Raw genomic sequence first — 25536 nt, 5'->3', positions numbered from 1 at the left:
TTACGTTACGTCGCAGCAGTAAGCTGTAAATACTGACTTTTAAACAAACGTAATGAGACGTAAAACATTAAATTAATATTTTTTTAGGTTATCTAACTAGATTTTTTGTTTTATTGACTTTACTTAAGACAAATAATGCTCTCACGTAATCTGTTATATGACGCAGCCGCTTAAAAGTGTAAATAGCCACTTACGTTAACAAAATGTTACCTAACACTGTAAAACTGTTTCAAGTTATTACACTTTTTTAGGAATTTAAGAGTTATTTGGTTCTAATTTTGTTTTCTGGACTATTCTTAAGGAAAGGAACACTGTTAAGTAAACGTAATGTAACGTAACGCTGTAAAACTGTTAAATTTATTACTCTGTTAAATTTATTACTCTTTTATAAAGAAAATATAAAAAACTATAACTAAACGAAACAATAAATTAGAAAATATATAGAAAATCCAGAAATCTATTAAATTTTGATTTTACATTTTTAAACAAATATTAAAACGTTATACTATCTTTACGTAAGAATAATTCCTTCCTTTACAAACAATCCTCCTCTTTTTGTATTAATTAAAACTGTATTATTCTCCAAAGGATAAAATGTTGATTTTGCAAGGTATAACAAAATGTTCTGTATAAAATAATGCATTTAGGAAGGAGGAAAGGGAAAGGGGGGAGGGGGTTAAAACACATTATTGTCAATAATTAATTTATCTTTTTTATGGTTGGTTTGCTGTCAAGTCGAGAGTTTCGTAACGTACGTTCGTACATGTTTGGTCAAACAAAGATGTACATAAAAACTAAGAGCATGACCTAGTTAATAATTAAAGAGTAAGTACTGACCAAAATTAAAGTAGAGTAATTTAATAAATAACAAAAATCCTGCATTATACATTTAATTGGGCCGATTTAAAGGGTCGAACAGATAGACGGACAAAATGAAGTCGACTTAAAACAAGATTCAAAACTATTTAGCCATTTAAAGAGAGATAGAGAGAGCGTAGGACCAATATTTTTTTAATAAAAAAAGATCATAAAATTTAAACTAAAAAATAAATTAAAAAGTTTAAAAAAATAATATACATACTCAACTATGATGGTATCCTTTTGTAAGATTTTCTGATAACGCTTCTTGTAAACTGGGCTGAGTGTATTGGTTATAAATGGTGTTCCAGGCACAATGACAACTTAATGGAGCGGTTATACTCCAACACATATAGATGTGGCATAACTTTATTGATATCGATTTTTTATATAAAATAAAAATTTTAATAAATTTTTAATTTTTTTTGTAAATATTTTTTTTGTAAAGGATAACACACAAACACATAATTTAAATATGGATTTTAGTATAAATATATTTTTTTAATTTTATTAACAATAATTGTGATTATTTATGTTTAAAATTTCAAGAAATTTTAATTTTTTTGTACTTTTATGAGATTTTTCTTAAAATTTATAAAAAATATTAACATTTTATTAAAAAATGTTTTAGTTTTGCTAAGATTTTCAATAAATTTTATAAGTTTGAAAAAAATTTTTAAATTTTTCAGTGATTTGTAATAAATTGCTTTAATTTTTAGAAAAAATTCCGTTTCCTACAAAAATGTTCACAAATTTGTATACAATTCAAGATTTTCGATAAAAATATTTACAAAAACTTTTCTAAAAATTCTCTATTTATAGAAAGAAATTATCTGAATTCTTTATTTTTCATAAGAATTTTCATTAAATACACTTTGTAAAAAAATATTTTCCAAAAACTTCTATTTAATCCAAAATTGTCAATGAATATTTTTCTGAAATGTAAAGACTTTGTATACATTTTATATTTATTACAAAATTTATTAATAAAAATCTCTTAATTATAAAAAGAAATTCGATAAATTCTTTATTTTTAACAAGATTTTTTCATAAATTATATATTTTTGTAATTTTTTTTAGAATTTTTTAAGTAAAAGAATTATATTTTCCTTTAGAAATCAAGTTTTTTCTCTAATAAACTAGTTTTTATTAAAAACAGCTGAAAAACCACTGGCATCACTAAACCTGCCTTAACAATGTAATTCCTTACAAATGGGCAACACTCATGCTGTCATTATCAAGAAAACAATGAAAAAGAAGAAGCAGATAAACACATGTCCTCTGTTAATTTAACAAAGGTACAGAGTGAGGTAAAGGTAACAATGCTAATATAGCAAAATTCCCTCAAGGTAAGAAAGAGGGAATTACAATTCTCATTGGAAAAACAGATCCAATTGGTTAAATTTAAAAAATAACTTTAATGTTAACGTTTTTAAAATGTTAATAAAGAAAATATGTATGAATTTTATTATAATTAAAAAATTTTACAGCGGAAATAACAAAATATTAAAAAAAGACAAACACTTGTTTCAAAAAAAAAGCCTGTAAGAAAGAAAAACCTGTTTGTATTGAGAACAATGAAAAGGTAAAAAACCTTTAGCACAGGCACAAGGCTCTCTTATATTTAATAAAATTATAAAAAAGTTTTTTTTTTAAGGAAAAATTCAACAACTAATCAATCATATTTTTTATTAAAACTTTACATTTTTATGACTTTATGGTGCCTATTTTGTTCTTTTAATGGTTAACACATACAAGAACAGCAAATAAACAAGTTTTTTTTTTAACACAAACAAAAAAACATGTGTATATTTTTGTTAAAGCCAGGAAAATTAAAGTACATTTATTTATACAAAGAAGAAGAAGAAGAAAAAAAAGTACCAGCTGATTGAAAAAGTCAAAGACTTTTGTTAAAATAAACAAACTGCAAGAAGAGGAAGCAGCAAACCTGCTCTAGCAATGAGCGAGCGAGAGAGAAAGGGGAATAGTGAAATAAAAACTTCATAAAGAGAGTAAAGAAGTGATAAATTACCAAAATGAATGGTAGACAGACAACAACAACAACAAAACATGACAAAAGAACTATAAACAGTGCAATGGATTAGTCACTCACTGTTTTTTTTTTATTTTCATATGTTGAAAATATGGTTAGAAGTGGGAAAAATGTGAAATTAATAATATAAGAATAAGTACATAAATAAATAAAAATAAAAAGATAAATTTGTGTGTACTTTTTTTTCAAATAAATTTATATAACGTGTCTAACGTATCTAAAATAAATTAATAAAAAATTTCGTATAAATTTTGTTAAACTTTAAGAAATAAAAGGAATTTTTAAAAATTGCAGACATTTTCAATAAAATCTAATATGAAATGATAAATGCTGTAAGTTTAAGTATTTGATTGAACATAAATGGTCCTATCTAACCTGTACCGAACCCAACTGATTCAGTTGAAACTAGCATTGGCCGAAAAACGACCAGAATAACAGATTGGGTGTTCTTGCCTCAGCCTCTCTGAGATAAACTTCACTTCTTACGAAAAAACTTTTCTAGAACAACTTTTCTAAAGAAAACTCTTTCTAGAGCAACTTTTCTAAATAAAACTTTATCTAGCCTAACTTTTCCAAATAGAACTTTATCTAGAGGATGTATACTGAAGAAAAGACTCTCTTAAGAAACTATTTTTAAAGATAACAGGCTCGTGAGAATGTTCTATAAAGAAAACTGACTAGACTATAGACTAGGCTTCTGAATTGATTACAGTGGCCTATAGATTAGACTATGGACTAGTATTAACTTTTATCATAAAGAGTAATTTGTAAAATAACTAAAACTATATAACTTTTTGGCTTTTACTACATCTATTGAGTAGTTTACTGATGTTTATTATAGACTAGTCCATGAACTACTATTAGCAACAGTTTACGGACTTTATGGACAGTTTTATAGGACAATCTATAACCAAATGCATGAATTACTTATGAAGTTCTTATAACTTTTGCGTATGTTTATTTAATGTTAGATTAAATTTCTAGCTATCATTCTCATGTGAATACCCAATCTTTGTGTTGACAGGGTATTTTTCATTGTCAAAAAGTACAATAATACTAAATTTTCCATGCCTGATGTACAATGCAATGACATAGTGAAAACAAGTATTTGAAAAGAGTGCAACAGAAAAGTAAAAGAGCAAGAGATAGAGAGAGCAAAAAACAAATTAAAATCAACTAAAAACAAGTAAAACCAACCAACAACAATATTAGAATAATTGCCTTATAAAATGTATTGCATTGAAGTGCACACAATCAACCAGCAAGAAGAAGCGAATGAATGATGAATGCAGAATGTCAATAAAAAGAAACAACTACTACTAAGCTTCAACTATTTTAAACAAGTTTGTATGTAGTTATTAAAAACTTAAAGTTAAACAAAACTGTTAAATACTTTTTCATAAAAAACTAAATATTTAATGATTTTAAATGAAATAAAAATAAAAAAACGAAAAGAAATTAAGAGAAAAAACAAAGTATAAAATAGTAATAAAACAACAATTCTTGAAAACGTTAATCATTGAAAAAATACTGGCAAACGAGTAAATAACTGAAAAAACCCACAGTTTTTTACAGATATTTAGAAGCAGAGGCATGTTTTTTTTTAATAGATGTATGGGTTGGTTGGTTCGCTGACTGTTTGACTAAATGACAGGGGCAAATACAAAAAAAGTACATAAGGTTTTTTTCTCTTATATACAGATAACTAACCACATAAGTAGATATTTTCTTAAGTAATTAATCACAATTATGTTAAAAAAAATAATGAAAAAAGATAAGATTTTTTTAAATATATATAAAAAAACACTTTTTATTGCTAATTAAACTTCTTCTTTTATATATTTTTGTATAAATATTAAATTTTGTATACTTTTCACCTTGGCATTACTAACATTTTTATATTGTAAATGTAGTTTTTGTTAAATTTTATTTTTCCCAAATGGTAACAATTGATATATTATTTATTAATATAAATATTCCTTTTTCATTCCACTAAAAACTTTGATGATTTATTTTTTTTTCTCTGACGTAGTCGTCGTCTCACACATTTATAATATTGTTGATTACTTTTTTTTTCTATATTATATTTAGCATGGATGGATATATTATAAATTATTATATTTATTTTTTTCTATTTCATATACGACATCACTTTATTATCTACTACGTGTAGATTTTTTTTTAGATATTTTTAGAGCTAGTAGAAGTAGCAGACATTTAAAAGTAAAAAAAAAAACTTATTTTTCTTTCGTTTTTTTTTTATATTGGTATCACGAGAAATTCATATATATTTATAACTCAAATAAAAAAAAGTCAAGCGTAAAGCAAAAAAAAAATTGTTATAAAAAAGACGTTAACACGTTGAAAATTGTGTTTTTTTATTAAAGCTCACAAATCTACTCCGGCTAACGATCGAAAACGTACTGAAAACAAAAACTAAATAAAAGCAAAAAAACAAAAGAAAAAAAGCAATTTACAAATGAGTGACTGTGACTTTGTTTGTGTTTTTGTTTTAACTTGAACATATGGGAGAGTGTTTGTGTGAGTGTTTTTTTCTTTGCTTGCTTCCTCAAGAGCGAACAAACTAACTAAAAGTTGCCAGATGTGTTTATTAAATAAAATAAACTAAATAACACTTAATTTAGTAACTAACCTATGGAGTAGACAAGTTTATGGGCGGATGTAGTTTATGACATAGTCTATAGACTAAGCTATGGTATTGTCATGGACTAATCTTTTGTCTGATCTCTATGAACTAATCTTTTGTCTGATCTCTATGGACTAATCTTTTGTCTGATCTCTATGGACTAATCTTTTGTCTGATCTCTATGGACTAATCTTTTGTCTGATCTATTAACTACACTATTCACCCCTATCGCTAATCAACATTTCTCGTGAAATATGTTCCCTGTTCACTTTTCTCGTCCACTAACTTCTTTGTCGTGAAAAAAATTCCCTGTTGTGAAATTTGGATCAACTATTGTGAATGAATTGTTCACAAAAAGTTCACGATAGCAATTTTCCCTTCGAGGGAAATGAAAATTTTAGGGGAACAAAAATTCCACTTCTATTGACGATAGGGGTGATTAACTGCCATATTGACTGCCCTATTATCTATCTATCTATCTATCTATCTATCTATCTATCTATCTATCTATCTATCTATCTATCTATCTATCTATCTATCTATCTATCTATCTATCTATCTATCTATCTATCTATCTATCTATCTATCTATCTATCTATCTATCTATCTATCTATCTATCTATCTATCTATCTATCTATCTATCTATCTATCTATCTATCTATCTATCTATCTATCTATCTATCTATCTATCTATCTATCTAATCTATCTATCTATCTATCTATCTATCTATCTATCTATCTATCTATCTATCTATCTATCTATCTATCTATCTATCTATCTATCTATCTATCTATCTATCTATCTATCTATCTAAGGGCTTGGTGGTATGTATCCACCAAGAACGGCGCTACGCCATGAGTGCTTAAAAATATAGATCTTCTATCTATCTATCTATCTATCTATCTATCTATCTATCTATCTATCTATCTATCTATCTATCTATCTATCTATCTATCTATCTATCTATCTATCTATCTATCTATTTATCTATCTATCTATCTATCTATCTATCTATCTATCTATCTATCTATCTATCTATCTATCTATCTATCTATCTATCTATCTATCTATCTATCTATCTATCTATCTATCTATCTATCTATCTATCTATCTATCTATCTATCTATCTATCTATCTATCTATCTATCTATCTATCTATCTATCTATCTATCTATCTATCTATCTATCTATCTATCTATCTATCTATCTATCTATCTATCTATCTATCTATCTATCTATCTATCTATCTATCTAACTATCTATCTATCTATCTATCTAAGGGCTTGGTGGTATGTATCCACCAAGAACGGCGCTACGCCATGAGTGCTTAAAAATATTGATCTTCTTGTGCTCTCAAAGTACACTGATTACATAATGGGTCGTAAAATTGGCGAATGAGTACAAATTTGCTAAAACTGGACCTGGAGAAATGTGGTTGGTATCAACCAGAACCCTAAGGCTAACCTTGCCAAGGTTGCTTTACCCGTTTTATAATCCATACCTTGTCCCGTTGGTCTACTATTTGTTTTAAACTATACAGTATGGAACGCTTACTTCAGAACAGGGTATTCGAATTTGACTTGATTCGTTCTTTTACTGACATAAAGTCAGCAGATCTGGCAAACCTATTTCCAATCATGCAAACAAACATACATTCATGTCTGAATGCATATACACACAAACAAAATGTATGACGTTTTGTTTTATACAATTATTTTTAATGGATATTTTCTTATAGGAAGAGTATGACAAAAAGCAGCAAGTACTTGCAAATAGTGAGAGCATAAGAAATTAGAGAGAGATTGAGTTTAAACAGCAGAGATGAATATAAAAATTGCACAAAAATGTGCTAAATACAATTACAAATATATATTTTTTTTATTAAAAAATATTTATTTTTGCAGTTAGTAAGGGAATGGAAAGAACTATATACTAAATAAAATTAAATATTAACTAAATATTTACCTATATTTATTTATTGATTTGTTGTAATCAAACATACATAAATAATGAATGAATGATAAGAAGATTTATTTTAGTGTTCAATGAAAAAATAATCAAAATAAAAAAAAAAGAAAACAGGGTGTGCAAACTAATAACGAAAATGCCTGAAGTTTATTGCTTCAATATAATTGGCAACATTGTTTATACATTTCATAAAATGAAGTTGCTTTAAATTTTATATTTATGATTTTCAAGTAAATTTGCTAAAATGCTTTATCAATTTAAATAAAAAAATAAAACTATTTAATTTCAATGTCAAAAATTGCTTACACTTAAAAAAAAAAATAAGAAAAATATGTATAAATGACATCTAGAGATAAGTATGTATGTAAGTATGTAGCAAAAACAGTATGTATTACTAGTCATTACAATGAATGACTGTCAATTTAAAACGATTGACTATGAATAAAAATGCAAAAAAAAAAAAAGAATAAAAATAAACCCATTCAGTGAACAAAACTAACTAAAATCAACCCAACCAGCCATCCATTCATCCATCCAATCGTTTTTATAATCTATCCACATTCGTTTTGTAATAACTAAACCATCTTTTCAACATCATAATCATTTTGCTATTTAAGTAAACCCTACGTAAGGGGCGAAAAAAATACATACATATGTCGGTAAAAGTATAAATAGAACAAATTTTTACGATGGACATTATAAAGAAGGAATCTATATAAGAGGAATCTGTGAAATATGATATATTGTCTATATGTTTGTTGTAATACAAGTAATATAATGATGATAATCATGTTCAACATACAATGTTGTGTTTAAACATTGTATGATATTATTGAAAAAAATTACCACGTACAACAAATTGTGAATTGGCCAAATAATAGTATCTTCGTAAAAATGTATAATTTTTTTAAAAATATTAATTGCATATGTATTCGGGCTTGAGTTCGAATCCCATTTGGGTATTTTTTGAAATTGTAACAATATTTTTTAATTATAAAAATACAGAAATAGCTATTTTATTGGACACAACAGCAGAATGGACCCGGTAGGGCTCCTCATCCGCAAAGTTCTTGTGCCATATGCTAGTGTTTAAAGTTTTTACTCCAGTATTCAGTATATGAGAGGGACACATTATTTTAAAATTGTTTCATACACATTCTGAAAATAAAATTTTTGTCCTGAATACGTGTTAGTATTCTCTACTTATGCGATTTTAGTTTATATCTATCTATCTATCTATCTATCTATCTATCTATCTATCTATCTATCTATCTATCTATCTATCTATCTATCTATCTATCTATCTATCTATCTATCTATCTATCTATCTATCTATCTATCTATCAATCTATCTATCTATCTATCTATCTATCTATCTATTATCTATCTATCTATCTATCTATCTATCTATCTATCTATCTATCTATCTATCTATCTATTATCTATCTATCTATCTATCTATCTATCTATCTATCTATCTATCTATCTATCTATCTATCTATCTATCTATCTATCTATCTATCTATCTATCTATCTATCTATCTATCTATCTATCTATCTATCTATCTATCTATCTATCTATCTATCTATCTATCTATCTATCTATCTATCTATCTATCTATCTATCTATCTATCTATCTATCTATCTATCTATCTATCTATCTATCTATCTATCTATCTATCTATCTATCTATCTATCTATCTATCTATCTATCTATCTATCTATCTATCTATCTATCTATCTATCTATCTATCTATCTATCTATCTATCTATCTATCTATCTATCTATCTATCTATCTATCTATCTATCTATCTATCTATCTATCTATCTATCTATCTATCTATCTATCTATCTATCTATCTATCTATCTATCTATCTATCTATCTATCTATCTATCTATCTATCTATCTATCTATCTATCTATCTATCTATCTATCTATCTATCTATCTATCTATCTATCTATCTATCTATCTATCTATCTATCTATCTATCTATCTATCTATCTATCTATCTATCTATCTATCTATCTGTCTATCTATCTATCTATCTATCTATCTATCTATCTATCTATCTATCTATCTATCTATCTATCTATCTATCTATCTATCTATCTATCTATCTATCTATCTATCTATCTATATCTATTACACATTTGATTAGTCTACTAAGTAAAGTATTGCATTAATTTCTTTAAATTTTTATTATTTATTTTTAAATTTGATTCGTTGCACACAATTTGTTTGTATTTGATGATGTTTTTTATATAGAATGCAAAAAACATTTTGATAAGACAGCTTTAAAAAATACAATATAAATGTCAAAATGTGTATGTTTAAACATACAGTGCGTGACAAACAAAACCACGTCAATCAACTTGAGTAATGATTGACTTTGAATATCTATAAAAAACAAAAAAGGAAAAATACATGAAAAGAAAAATAAAAAACAAAACCTTGAAAAAAGAAGAAATAAACATAAATTGGCAATTGGAAAAAGAGAGAAGGGATAAAATTTCCCCCTAAACTTATTCAATTGTAAAGAATTGTATATATAAGTATCTGAAGCATAGATTGTAAGTAGCTGGAAAAAAACTAATACTTGGCAGCACTTAAATTCTCGACGGGAAGAATTATTTTAATATGGCAACCTTGATTTATGCATATTAATAACAGATCGTACATCTAGTGAAAATACATGAAATAATCGTTTAAAACGACGAAAAAGTACATAAACAATTTGATTTTCTTGAAATTTTTGGATCTTCATAATAGCATTACCATCCATCTAAAGACCCCATCGAAAGTTTAGTTCAGAATTTTATATCATACTCCCCTTTAAGATGGCAAAAAGAAAACTATCGCTAGAAGTTCATTGCTTTTAAATGAAATTGAACACATTTTTTATTTAAAATTTAGTCTTGATTGAGTTTGTCTGAATAGATTTATACATATTCATTTAAATTTTTTATTAGCTTTTTTTAAGATTCTGTTATTGTAATTCATATTACACACATACAATAATACACCTGACCACCTGTCAACGTAAAAAGAAAAACAAACAAATAAATGAAATTTAAAATTTGTCTTTGAATAAACAACACGAGGATTTACATTTTAAATAATTTGGTGGGTAATTTTGTTTTTATACAACTTGTCTTGTGTGTTTATTTAATATTTTAGTGGTGTTAGTAGTGAATCTAATTTTAAATAACAATTTAATTGATTGTATTTTTAACACTTTGTTTATTTTTGTTGTTATTCCCAATAACAACAAAACTCACTCACATGTTTGGCAGCGTACAGCAGCATGTATTTGCTGCAGTGTACTTTTTTCATTTAGCAGAGTTGTAAAAGAAAGTAGTTTTCTTGTGTGGCGGAGATAAAGTAGTGTTTTTGAAAGACAGTTTTAAAACAGGGTTGCATTTAAGTAAAAATATAGGTTAATACTGTTTTAATCTGTTTAATATTATATCCCCAATACTTATAAGAGAATATGACTTTATAATAACAAATTCCTTAAATATTTACAAAAATTTTGTAAGTTTTTCTAATTTATAAATTGAAGGGTATTTTTTTGCACTCTTTTATTTTACTGTATTTTAAATATTTACTTAAAATTTATTGGCACTTATCATGATCATTACGATTTTTATTTAGCAGATAAAAAAGTGAAAAAATTCTCGAAAGAAATAAAAAATACGGATATATCTTCCGTTTAAATAAAAAAAAAAAGAATTGTCGTAAATTTAAGTAAAATTAAATTGTTATTGAAAACGAATCAAAAAATATCTAAAAATAAAAATAACGTTTAGTCTCGTTTACAGAAAACGAAAAAAAAAATAGCATTATCACATGAAGCTGCAGCAAGTTAAGTAAATTACTAATGTCAATACAACCCTGCAGAACTATGAGAACGAATATTAATCCTTTAGAAACTATACAATCACATTTGACTTTCATTACAATTGGGATAATGACTTCCCAATAGATTACCTCTACTTCTCCTACAACGGTACAAAATTGTGGTAAGTGTCTATTCTGTTGATTACTTAGAGACACTAAAGTGTCATTCAGAGATCAGCTAGTAGTTATACATTGACTCTGTTGCAAACTACTGGGTACATATTGTCGTCAGTTTAGATTATTTGTGGTGATTGTATTTTTTAGTGTGGTGTGGTCTCTTTGGTGGCTTATACAATTTGACCTTAAACTAACCTGGTTCTCTCATTTATTACCTCTAAGCACAAAAAAAACTTGGTTTAGTTACTGTTGGTTCAAACAACGCAACAACGAACAAAAAATATATATATATATTATAAAATGGCAAAAACAACACCTCAAAAATCTGGTTCACTTGCTTAATAATTGTTGCTTCATATCTCCAACTGTTTTTCTTTTTTTCCCCATTTTTTTTTGTTTGCTTTTTTTCATTTATTTTTATTGTGATCACTGCTATATTTTCTTTTTTAATTTATTTGATGTTTTATAAAGAGATATTTCTTCTTCTTTATTGCATTCACCCAAAAGAGGTCATTAAAACACGTTTATATAGATAACATGGTTTAAATAATGATGATTAGCAGAAGAATGAAAGAAAAACAAAGACATTCTGTTCTGTTTTAAGGAAATATTTGGTTTGTTAAAAAAAGATTAAACACATTTGGTTTTAAATACCGTTTAGTAAACTTTTTACTAAATTGTTAAATGGCAAAATCTTAATTAAAGTGGCTGATTAGTTTAAACTAGTTGGCAACTCATGCAGCCGATCATTAGTTGTTGGCAGAGCATATTTAAAGTGTGGCATCACTAAGCATGCACTAGTCGACTGAATAAACTAAATTTTAGTCACTAAAGTATAAAATAGATTATAACAAAATCTTTTTGGTAGAATGAGTCTATATTAATAGTAGTTAATAAAACTAGTCTAGTCTATAGTCTACGACTATAAGACTAGAACTATAGAACTAGACTAATAGACTAGACTAATAGAACTAGACGAGAGACGAGTCTATAGTCTAGTCTATAGTCTAGTCTATAGTCTAGTCTATAGTCTAGTCTATAGTCTAGTCTATAGTCTAGTCTATAGTCTAGTCTATAGTCTAGTCTATAGTCTAGGCTATAGTCTAGTCTATATAAGTCATAGTCTAGTCTATAGTCAGTCTATAGTCCTAGTTCTAGAGTCGAGTCCTATAGTCTAGTCTATATAAGCTATAGTCTAAGTCTATAGTCCGAAGTCTATAGTCTAGTCTATATCGTCTATAGTCTAGTCTATAGTCTAGTCTATAGTCTAGTCTATAGTCTAGTCTATAGTCTAGTCTATAGTCTAGTCTATAGTCTAGTCTATAGTCTAGTCTATAGTCTAGTCTATAGTCTAGTCTATAGTCTAGTCTATAGTCTAGTCTATAGTCTAGTCTATAGTCTAGTCTATAGTCTAGTCTATAGTCTAGTCTATAGTCTAGTCTATAGTCTAGTCTATAGTCTAGTCTATAGTCTAGTCTATAGTCTAGTCATAGTCTAGTCTATAGTCTAGTCTATAGTCTAGTCTATAGTCTAGTCTATAGTCTAGTCTATAGTCTAGTCTATAGTCTAGTCTATAGTCTAGTCTATAGTCTAGTCTATAGTCTAGTCTATAGTCTAGTCTATAGTCTAGTCTATAGTCTAGTCTATAGTCTAGTCTATAGTCTAGTCTATAGTCTAGTCTATAGTCTAGTCTATAGTCTAGTCTATAGTCTAGTCTATAGTCTAGTCTATAGTCTAGTCTATAGTCTAGTCTATAGTCTAGTCTATAGTCTAGTCTCTAGTCTATCTATAGTCTAGTCTATCTTCTAGTCTATAGTCTAGTCTCTAGTCTAGTCTATAGTCTAGTCTATAGTCTAGTCTATAGTCTAGTCTATAGTCTAGTCTATAGTCTAGTCTATAGTCTAGTCTATAGTCTAGTCTATAGTCTAGTCTATAGTCTAGTCTATAGTCTAGTCTATAGTCTAGTCTAGTCTATAGTCTAGTCTATAGTCTAGTCTATAGTCTAGTCTAGTCTATAGTCTAGTCTAGTCTAGTCTATAGTCTAGTCTAGTCTATAGTCTAGTCTAGTCTATAGTCTAGTCTAGTCTATAGTCTAGTCTAGTCTAGTCTATAGTCTAGTCTATAGTCTAGTCTATAGTCTAGTCTAGTCTATAGTCTAGTCTAGTCTATAGTCTAGTCTATAGTCTAGTCTATAGTCTAGTCTATAGTCTAGTCTATAGTCTAGTCTATAGTCTAGTCTATAGTCTAGTCTATAGTCTAGTCTATAGTCTAGTCTATAGTCTAGTCTATAGTCTAGTCTATAGTCTAGTCTATAGTCTAGTCTATAGTCTAGTCTATAGTCTAGTCTATAGTCTAGTCTATAGTCTAGTCTATAGTCTAGTCTATAGTCTAGTCTATAGTCTAGTCTATAGTCTAGTCTATAGTCTAGTCTATAGTCTAGTCTATAGTCTAGTCTATAGTCTAGTCTATAGTCTAGTCTATAGTCTAGTCTATAGTCTAGTCTATAGTCTAGTCTATAGTCTAGTCTAGTCTAGTCTATAGTCTAGTCTATAGTCTAGTCTATAGTCTAGTCTATAGTCTAGTCTATAGTCTAGTCTATAGTCTAGTCTATAGTCTAGTCTATAGTCTAGTCTATAGTCTAGTCTATAGTCTAGTCTATAGTCTAGTCTATAGTCTAGTCTATAGTCTAGTCTATAGTCTAGTCTATAGTCTAGTATAGTCTAGTCTATAGTCTAGTCTATAGTCTAGTCTATAGTCTAGTATAGTAGCTATAGTCTAGTCTATAGTCTAGTCTATAGTCTAGTCTATAGTCTAGTCTATAGTCTAGTCTATAGTCTAGTATATAGTCTAGTCTATAGTCTAGTCTATAGTCTAGTCTATAGTCTAGTCTATAGTCTAGTCTATAGTCTAGTCTATAGTCTAGTCTATAGTCTAGTCTATAGTCTAGTCTATAGTCTAGTCTATAGTCTAGCCTATAGTCTAGTCTATAGTCTAGTCTATAGTCTAGTCTATAGTCTATAGTCTAGTCTATAGTCTAGTCTATAGTCTAGTCTATAGTCTAGTCTATAGTCTAGTCTATAGTCTAGTCTATAGTCTAGTCTATAGTCTAGTCTATAGTCTAGTCTATAGTCTAGTCTATAGTCTAGTCTATAGTCTAGTCTATAGTCTAGTCTATAGTCTAGTCTATAGTCTAGTCTATAGTCTAGTCTATAGTCTAGTCTATAGTCTAGTCTATAGTCTAGTCTATAGTCTAGTCTATAGTCTAGTCTATAGTCTAGTCTATAGTCTAGTCTATAGTCTAGTCTATAGTCTAGTCTATAGTCTAGTCTATAGTCTAGTCTATAGTCTAGTCTATAGTCTAGTCTATAGTCTAGTCTATAGTCTAGTCTATAGTCTAGTCTATAGTCTAGTCTATAGTCTAGTCTATAGTCTAGTCTATAGTCTAGTCTATAGTCTAGTCTATAGTCTAGTCTATAGTCTAGTCTATAGTCTAGTCTATAGTCTAGTCTATAGTCTAGTCTATAGTCTAGTCTATAGTCTAGTCTATAGTCTAGTCTATAGTCTAGTCTATATCTAGTCTATAGTCTAGTATATAGTCTAGTCTATAGTCTAGTCTATAGTCTAGTCTATAGTCTAGTCTATAGTCTAGTCTATAGTCTATAGTCTAGTCTATAGTCTAGTCTATAGTCTAGTCTATTGTCCTGTCTATAGTCTAGTCTATAGTCTAGTCTATCGTCTAATATATAGTCTATAGTTTATAATATAATCTATTGATAGATATATATCTAAGTGTATAATCTAGAATATAGTTTAGTTTAGAACTCAATATATAGTGAAGTTAACGATTCCAAAAAAATTATTTTTATAATCTGTTTACTACATAATTCCTAACAAAAACTAATTCCTAATTTAATTAAAAAACTTTTACTAAACGATTTAAAACAATGTTTGTTTTTCTAAACACTTTAGAAATGTACGTAAATAAATAAAAAACACAATATTTGCAAATAGAAAATTGGCTTTAGTCAAGGCAACAAATAGAATTATATATTGAAAACCCCTCCCCTAAAACAGAACCCCTTGAACTTGTTCGAAAAAAAAAAACGAAATGTACAAAAAACACCTCTTATTGCGCAAATAGTAGTAGTATGTAATATGAAAAACAATTGATTTCCTTTATTTCAATTGATTTTCATTTTATGTTTTATACTAGAAAAGAAATAAATTATTTAGTTTTCTTTTAAAATAGGAAAAACTAAAAAGTATACAACAACTATGTAGTGGTTTCCTTAAAAACAAAGTATGGCAATAAAAACAAAACTTTTATTATTGAGGTGGCAACTTTTAAGAAAGAGGGTTATCTTACATTTTTTAGTTGTCTGGTAACTTGTTTAAACTTTACTAATTAGTTAAAAGCAGTGTTGTCATCTCTGTATATATTCAAAATTTTAACGTTTTTCTTTTCACAAAAAGTAGTTGTTTTAAAAATTTCAAAAATATATAGGTCAGTTTGGATTTCCTTGTTTGCAAACAATAATATATTTATACATTATATTACATATAAAATTTCTATTGTCTGAATGAATTTCTTTAAGATTTTTATATTTTCAATTTCTTATTCATGTGTTTTATTTTATTATTATTTCATGAAATAAAACTTTTAATAACACACACCCACGTAAGTAGAAAATAACAAAAAAAAAAAAAAAGAATTTAGTGTCAATTTCAAATTATATTTGATTTAATGACGTCATAGCTCTTTTGAAATGAATTCTAACGTCTGTTTCATTCTTTGTTTTTTTGTATTGTTATTATTTTGTTATTTAAGTGTTTAGTTCTTAAAGGTTGTTTTTTCTCATACATAAAACCTAAGAGACCATAAATAATTTGTATCGATAATCCATATTATTTACACACTATATATTTCTTGTTTTTTTTTTTTCTATAATATTTTTACAAAATGGCAAAATAAAAAAAGTTTTATTTTATATCTTATTGCACGCAATATTTTTTTGTGCGGTTTTTATGAAAAATATTTTTATAGTGTTACGAGAAGTTCTTTTATTTGCACTTGAAAGCTGAAAGAAGAAAAAAAAGGGCAGCAGCAAGAAAATTGTTGTATGTATTTTAATAACTTTTACTTTTTTCCCTTGAAGTTTTGTAAGTTATAAAATCAAATAAATAAATATATTTTAGCCATAAAGAAGAAAAAATTCTAATAAAATGAAACTAAATTCTGTTGCCAAGTTAAAAATTGTGTGTGGAATTGGAAAGAGGCAACACTAAAAATGTGTTGGTTTATTCGTTGTGTATTAGGGGTAATCACAGTGTGGGGTAACGTATGTGTAATGAGAGGGTTGGAAATTTACGCAATGTATCAAATTGTTTGGGTAGAATTCATATCATAAACTTTAGATATCGGTAAGTATTAGAAAACATTTTATATATTACATAGTCTAATCTAAAAAATGTTATATTGTGTAATGTTGTAACGTTAAAGGTTTAGTCTAATCGATAGACTAGTTTTTTGTCCAGTCAGGAAACTAGTCGTAAGTCTAGTCGAGACAAGAGTCTAACTAGTAGAGAGCCAAGTCTTTAGTATAGTCGTAAGACTAGTCTAAATTATAGTCGAGACAATATTTTACGATCTACTCTAACGGATTAAGAGACTAGTATTTACTCTAGTCGAAGATCTAGTCTATTATCTAGGCGAGATGCCTGTAGTGAAACAAGTCTACAATCTACTAGAAAGACTAATAGCATAGTCTAGTCAGGAGAGTAGTAAATAATTAAGTTAAGAAATTAGTCTATAGTCTAGTTGAGAAACAAGTCTATAGTATGGTCGAGAGACTGATCTATAGTCTAGTCGAAAGACCAGTCTAGACACTAGCTAATTAAAAGTCTTGGTGAGAGATTAGTCTATTATCTAGTCAAGAGGCTAGTCTCTGTCTAGTCGAGAGATTGATTAGTATATAGTCAAAACCTATAGTCTATAGTCTAGTAGAGACACTAGTCTATAGTCAGGTGGAGGGACAATTCTATAGTCTAGTAGAGAATCTAGTCTTTAGTCTGGTCGAGAGACTAGTCTATAGTATGGTCGAGAGACTGATCTATAGTCTAGTCGAAAGACCAGTCGAGACACTAGCTAATTAAAAGTCTTGGTGAGAGATTAGTCTATTATCTAGTCAAGAGGCTAGTCTCTGTCTAGTCGAGAGATTGACTAGTATATAGTCAAAACCTATAGTCTATAGTCTAGTAGAGACACTAGTCTATAGTCAGGTGGAGGGACAATTCTATAGTCTAGTAGAGAATCTAGTCTTTAGTCTGGTCGAGAGACTAGTCTATAGTATGGTCGAGAGACTGATCTATAGTCTAGTCGAAAGACCAGTCGAGACACTAGCTAATTAAAAGTCTTGGTGAGAGATTAGTCTATTATCTAGTCAAGAGGCTAGTCTCTGTCTAGTCGAGAGATTGATTAGTATATAGTCAAAACCTATAGTCTATAGTCTAGTAGAGACACTAGTCTATATTCAGGTGGAGGGACAATTCTATGGTCTAGTAGAGAATCTAGTCTTTAGTCTGGTCGAGAGACTAGTCTATAGTCTATAGTGTTGGTGAGAGGCTAGTCTATTTTCTAGTAGAGAGTCTATAGTCATGGTGAGAGACTATTGTAGACTCTTAACGAGGCACTTTTCTATTATCTAGTCGAGAGACTAATTTAAACTCAAGACACTAGTATATAGTCTACTACAGAGCCTTTTCTATAGTCTAGTGGAGAGACTTTTCTATAATCTAGTCGAAAGACCAGTCTATAGTCTAAGCGAGAGACTAGTCTGTAGTCAAGTCGAGAGAATAGTCTATAGTCCAGTCGAGAGACTAGTCGATAGTCTAGTCGAAAGATTAGTTCTAGTCGGCAGAATAGCCTCTATTCTAGTCAAGAGACTACTAGTCCCTAGTCTAGTCTAATAGCCTCTATTCCAGTTGAGAGACTAGTCCCTAGTCGAGTCTATAGTCTAGTCAAAAGGCTAGTCTATAGCCTAGTTAAGACACTAGCCTGTAGTCTAGTTGAGAGTTTAGTTTATAGTCTAGCTGAGAGACTAGTCTACACTCTAGCAGAGCACTAGTCTATAATCTAGCCGAAAGACTAGTCTACAGTCTACTCCAAAGGCTAGTCGAAATACTAGTCTATAGTCGAGAGATTAGTATATCGTCTTGATGAGAGAATAGTCCCTAGTCGAGAGACTAGTCTATAGTATATTCAAAAGACTTGTCTACGGTTTATTCGAAAGACTAGTGGATAGTTTAGTAACTAGTCGAGAGACTAATATTATTGGTAGTCTAGTCGAAAGACTAGTCTATAGTCTAGTCGAAAGACTAGTCTATAGCTTAGTTGAGAGACTAGTCTATAGTCTAGTTGAGATACTAGTCTATAGTCTAGTTGAAAGACTAGACTAGACTTAAACCCTTAAATGTTTACAAAGAAATATCGCTGGGGTTGGTTTTCATCTATAAAACACGTAATAAAAAAATTTTATTATAAAAAGTATTTTTCTTTTTATATCTCAAAAATATGAAGTGCTTAAAGATAATTTATGTATGTAGTCAGTGTATTTAAGCACAGATAAGTTCTAGAGCTTGTATAAAAATGTTAACAAAATTATTAATAGTTATCAAAAAGGAAAAACATGGAAACATGATGATTAAATAAAACTAATATAAATTGTTAACAATGTGATTTATTTTCTATTTCTTTTGCTGAACAAAATTATAGTAATAAACTAATAAATTTTATATACTACAGAGGTATGGACTTTCTTAGAAAGCTATAGAATCAAATTGTGGGGTTTTAAAGCCAATATTTCGAATCGCTAGCTTTTCTTTATAATTATATGCCTAACTTTTTAAAACTTTGAACATTGAAAATTTCTTTAATTACTTTATTTAAACTTTAATACTTGACAAGTTAAAAAAAAAGTAAATTTATTTAAAGTTGCAATTGTTGATTAAATTGATGATATTTAGTTAAGATAACATAAAAATTATATTATATTTGTTTAAAAAAAAAGTAAAACAGAGCAAAGATTAATAGAAAATATAAAAAAACTTACCCTGATTGTCGTGGTTCACGTCGTTGCATTTCGTTTACAACGACCACAGCAAAAAATCAACGATAACGTTAACGACGACGTCTATATTTATGATGTGAGATTGTTTCAGCAACAAAAAAAAAAATCCGAAAAAAAGGAGAGCGAAGAAGAAATTAATAAAGTAGATAACGTGGTTTTGTTTTAAAGTTTTTTTTTTTCACTAGTAAATATTAACTGTTATTCACTGCGAATTGTTAAACCCATTACTTCTTCACTCATTCATTTGTTAAGTGACATTTATATGAACCGTTTTAAGCAAATTTTATTTTTTTTTTCTAAAGATTTTCTTTAATAAACTATAGGATAAAAATTAAATGCATTTATTAAAATTTAAAAAGAAAATAATGAAGTTTAATTAATTCTTTTTCAAAAACACACGCACTTTTTTATTAGTTTTTTTTTTTTCACTTGTTTTGTTGTTGCTGTTATTTCTTTTGTTTGTCTTTTTGTGTTTGTTTTGTTTTTACACTTGTTGTACTGATTTTTTAGAGTACGATGTGTCAAATTGGTCGTTTGTTTTTCTTTTCTTTTATTTATGTTGTTGTAGTTCTTTAGTAGTATTGTTGTTAGTATAATGAAGAGTAATTATTTTATATTTTTTTAATTTGCTTTAAGGATTGCAAAGAGTAAACATTTATTTTGTTTTTTTTTCTATATACACAATGTTAGCGTTAAAACGGCTGACCACACATTATTTTATGTTGAGTATATTATTTAATTTAATTTTTATAAGTTAAAATTTAACACAAAAAAAAATTTGAAAAGAAAATTATATTATTTATCATAAACATGTTCAATTCACGTATTTGTTTTATTACAGGATTTATTTACACTTGATTTTTTTTTATTTTTTGTTTATAACGTGTTCGGCGTTTATTTTTTTATTTTTGGCGTTTTCTTGCTTTAATTTTGTGATTTTTCTTATGGAGAGTTAATTGCACTTGAGGCCCCTTTCTTTTTTTGTTTGTTTTTGTAAAGGTGTGATGAGTAGGTAAAGTACTGCCATGAAAATATTTCATAAATGCTAGAAGAAATTGTGGGAAAATGAAAAAACGATTAGCTAAAGTGTATTTTAGTTTAAAATTTTAAATAAATTTTATGTTAAGAAAAGAATCTAAAATATATTTATATAAAAAATCTAACTCTTTATTTAAAACTCTTAGTGGAGAAGCTATAAGATTACAATGAGGTTAGGAGACTTGTCGCTCAAATATTTTAGTCTAGTCGAAAAATTAGTCAATAATCTAGCCGAGAGACTAGTCTATAGTAGTCGAGAGACTAGTCTAAAGCCTAGTGGAGTTACTAGTCTACAGTCTAATCGAGAGACTAGTCAAAATACCAGTCGACAAGTTGAGAGACTTGTCTAAAGTCTGGTCGAGGTACTAGTCTATAATCTAATTTTAAGTCTAATCTAGTCTAGTCGAAATACTAGTCTAATCGAGAGAATAATCGAATTAAAAGTTTATAGACTGTAATCTAGTCGAGATATTAATCTATAGTCTAGTCGAAATACTAGTCGATGGTCTAAGCAGGAGACTAGTCGAAATACTAGTTTATAGTCTAGTGATTAGTATATAGTCTTGTCTAGAGACTTGTCTATTGTATTGTCGAGTGACTAATATATAGTCTATTTTCTATAGTGTAATCGAGAGACTAGTCTATAGCTAGTCTCTCTAGTCAAGAGATTAGTCTATAGTCTAATTGGGAAACTAGTCTATAGCCTAGTTGAGATACTTATCAATAGTCTAGTCGAGAAACCAGTCCATAGTCTAGTGAAGATACTAGTCCATAGTCTAGTCGAGAAACTAGTCTATATTCTAGTCGACTAGTATATAATCTAGTCGAAAGACTAGTCATTTCTCCAATTGTAGTCAATTTTCATTAAAAAGCACGTATAACGTTTACGTTTGTTTTTCTTAGGTTTATTTATGTTGCGTTCAATGTCAAACTATCATTTTCATGTGAATGCCCATTTTTCAAGTTGAAAGAAATAAGAAGAATATTTTTATGAAGTAAACATAAAAAAGTAATTTTAGGTGAAATAAAAAAAAAAGAATAATTCATACTACTTTAGTTTTTAAATTTAATTTAATTTTAATAAATATTGGAATTTTTTTTTATTTTTTTTCTAATATAAAAATACAATTTCTGTTCCCAAGAAGAATTCGTCAAGATTTAAGTGATTAACCAATTTAATTGGAAAATTCCCTTTTAAACATAAAAAAACTTCTTAAAATCAACAATATTGTTTTGATAATTTTAAAGATTTTCAATAAATTTGTGTTTTTTTTTAAAGAAAATCTAAAAATAAACTAAAACACCTGAAAGAGTCAAATAACTCATAAACACTCAATTAAAAGAGATTAATTTCTTGTTGTTATTGTTATTTTTATACACATTCTCCCACTTTTGGCAGCTCACTCAAAACAATTATGACAGTTAATGAGCAAAAGAGAGAAAACAACCCAAAAAGAAAACAAAAAAAAAGGAGCAAAATAATAGTACTCATTATGTTTTGACATTTCATTTTGCAGTGTTTTTTGTTGTTGTTGCTTTTCTTTCAATAAGAAAACGAGACAGGCGTGACTTTAATAAATCAACACAATGCTAAATATAAACACTTAACAAACAAGTAAAAGAGAGATAACTATAGGCTAGCGAAATTAAAAAAAGAGCGTATGACATAAAAAGAAAACTTTTATTAAAGGGGTCTTCTCAATGTGTGTATATAAATATGAGTATGAGTGATTGAGTGTGTATGTAATACACTTATGAAAGTGTATGATTGCTCATTGATTTTCAAAATTGTGTGATTTTAGTAAAATTATTTTCCTTTTTCTTTAAGTTTGAAACAATTTTAAAGCATTTTGATTACAACCAAACTTTATAGATGTTCGTTTTATTAAACCACACTTTTTTAACTATATTTCTTTTGTTTTTTTTTCTATTATAGACACCAAGAAAAAATTTAGGCCACTGTTAAATGAAAAAAACTACAACACAAGTCTGCTGTTCTTTTTTATTTTTATTTGCTTTTCTAACCTTTCAATTTGTTTCTTTTTTTATACTTTTGTAGTTAAATACTTCAATTAGCTTTATTTTAAAGTTGTATCTTTTAGTTTTTATGCTAATTTAATAACAAAATTTTTTATATTTTTTCACACACGGCAGTCAGTCAGACATTCGTCAGGGGTGTAGTTTATTTTCTTTCTGCACTTATTCTTTTTTTCCAACATTTTACACTTATTTTCTTTCTATGCTAAAAAATAATACGAGACACTCTCTCTTAATCGTGCATTATGCTCTTTTAAGTTGCTTTTGTTTAAGTTACTCAACACTAACTAATTAAAGGAGTTGCCATATATGTATATATTTTTACCAAAAGGGTTTTTTGATTTGTAGGGATATTCTGATGGGAAAAATGTTAAGTATACAATTCCTATTCACTATTCACAAAGAGCTGTAAATTTTTATTAAAATCAATCAACCCTTAACTTATTTTATAATTCTTTTAAAATTAAACCATATTTAAAAATTTCAGAACGATTTCAGTATTATCAGTTTATAGTTGAAACAAAAAGTAGACAGACCTTTTGCAAGTAAAAAAAAGTCTTTTAAATTTATGAAGAAAATTCCGACTAATTTCGATTTTCCGACATTTTTTATTACATAATAGTTGATTTACCGACTTTTTGAACAAAATAATAGACTTCAGTAAGAAGTTAATTGTTTCAAAGTCGATTTATAGGATCCTACTTCTATAGTGGGGATTGTCATAGAAACCAATAATTATCGGAACTAGATTTGAAAGCTGCAAAAATCACCACCATTTATAATCGAGCAAAAAACCAGAAATATACGATTTAATAAAACCAATGTATATTTTAGTCGTTTTTAAAACCAAATCCAGCAATGATTGGGATAAGTGGAAACAAAAAGTCGACATATAATGTCGATTTTTCGACGTTTTACTTTTTTGATTTTGTCAACATTTTTTTTTTTTTTTAATCGACATTTATACTTTTTAACTTTTTTGGACTTTAGATGTTATTTATGCTTATTTGCAAATTAAAAAATTACCAAGTTTTTAATTAAAGTTAAAAAATAAATCAAATGTAAAATTAGTTCCTCTACGCATTTGGCCGGTTGCTTCAGCCATCGCATCGGGAACCCATACGCAAAATTTTAGGAAATGAGAATGAGATGGAAAGACCGGCTACATAACCAATAATACATCGCGGACTTGAATAGAGAAATATTCTTCCATTTTTGTGATCATTCGAAAAAGGACTAAACATTTTGTCAAATAAGCTGGATTAGAACGCTTGATTCAGGCGAAAATCATATCTATCCACACCTTCATTTAAATAATAGGATTTTTGTGGAATATTTCTCTTAAGAAAATAGGAATTGAAAAATAAAATCCCAATTGGTAACACTTTAACAAAAACAAGGAGTTGCCACTTGACAAATCAGCAACCAGTGTTGCGAAAAATATGACAATTTTAATCAACACATTTTAGTAAAATATATTATTTTCTAAAAATCTATTTAAATAATTAAAAAACTTTCTAATGTATTAGATAAATACTTCTTTACATATTTCTTTTTTTAATTTCATAAACATTTTAAGAAAATGTTAAGTCTTAGCTAACAAAAAATAAATAGAAACATAAAATCCCATTGATAGACAATGCATATTATAGTTACCACTTTATAAAGCCGGTAGCCCAATTTTAATTTTTTATTTCTTTTACAAACACTGTTCTAAAACATATTTTTTTCAATATTTTATAAAAAGATCTTCTAGTAGTTTTTATTTAAGTTTAAATTTATTAGATTTTCTTTCTTGTTGTAAATTTTTCTTTTATACACTTGTTTTCCATTGAATTTTCATTTCGTTTCGTTTTTTTTTTTCACAAAATATCTTAGTAATTTTTCTGTATGTACAACACTTTTCTTTATTCTCTACACTAGCGTCATCTCTTTCACTCTTTTACGGATTTAATAATAAAACACTCCGTTTTTGGTGTATAACGTTATTGTTGTTGTTACATCAAACTTATATATCGAACCACAGCAAAGAAAAAAAGTGACCCAAGTAAAAAAAAAGAAATATAAAGAAAACGAGGAAGTTGAAATTTTCTCTGATCTTTTTTTGTAATATAACTACACCTTTTTGTTTTCGAATTTATTTTGTTTATTAATTTCAATAATTTATTATTACCGTCGTTTGTTTTTTAATAGTTTTTATAATTTTTCTGGTCTTTAAAGACCGAAAAATACAAAATTTATCTACCACAATGCAAAATCAGCAGACACAACTGTCTTGGCCACAGTTGCCAGCGTTGTCTACTTTAAGATTTCAAAAAGCACCAAATTGAAAAAACGCGTATTTCTCGTAAAAAAGCAACAAGAAAAATATTTTTCAATTTTCAAAGAAAAAATGTTTTATATACTATAAAAAATTCTTATTTATTCTAAATTCGGTAGATTTATAATGATGAACAATGATGAAGTCCTGAAAATAATGCAATATTTCTTAATATTTTAAAAGCCTGTTTTTATACCCTATACCCCTATAGTGGGCTTGCTATGATTTTTCTAAATCTTGTAATCAAACAAAAGGTCGTAATGTTCAAGATAATTTGATAAATCCTATTGAAAATCGGTCTATTAGTTCACCTAGCCCCCATGCAATTGTGCCTCCACTCCTAGGAAGAGAAAAACGTTTTCATCTAAAACACATAGAACCCATTATTTTAAAATCATTAATTTCTTAGAAAAAAAAAATTACTGTTTCGATGTTAAATTTTTTCGCGTCGAAAAAGCACTTCGT

At 27.7% G+C, this 25536-nt stretch overlaps 1 protein-coding gene across 30 annotated transcripts in view; it reads right to left on the bottom strand.

The window, feature by feature from the left end:
• The window catches only part of LOC119600552 (casein kinase I), a 90885-nt gene extending 65826 nt beyond the window's left edge, over positions 1-25059 (bottom strand). For 18 of the 30 annotated variants that reach the window (XR_005231148.1, XM_037950832.1, XM_037950834.1 and 15 more), the window contains exons 1-2: positions 24925-25059; positions 19659-20721 (exon numbers count right to left, since the gene is read on the bottom strand). Coding sequence is in view for 21 of the 30 variants with exons in the window: in XM_037950832.1 (XP_037806760.1) it covers positions 19659-19687 (29 nt within the window). In the remaining 9 variants the exon portion in view is untranslated. Of the gene's footprint in view, positions 1-1081; positions 1226-4788; positions 5337-19658; positions 20722-22739; positions 22959-24407 lie in introns of those variants that run through there. The other 12 variants (XM_037950853.1, XM_037950858.1, XM_037950859.1 and 9 more) reach the window with 9 other exon arrangements.
• Positions 25060-25536: the final 477 nt, after the last annotated feature.

Source organism: Lucilia sericata, unplaced genomic scaffold (assembly GCF_015586225.1).
Source record: "Lucilia sericata isolate MDLA Ls3-8-SP2 unplaced genomic scaffold, ASM1558622v1 Contig000116F_arrow, whole genome shotgun sequence".
Lineage (NCBI taxonomy): Eukaryota > Metazoa > Arthropoda > Insecta > Diptera > Calliphoridae > Lucilia > Lucilia sericata.
Note: the sequence above shows the minus strand (reverse complement) of the source record. Positions and strands in the feature narration are given on the sequence as shown.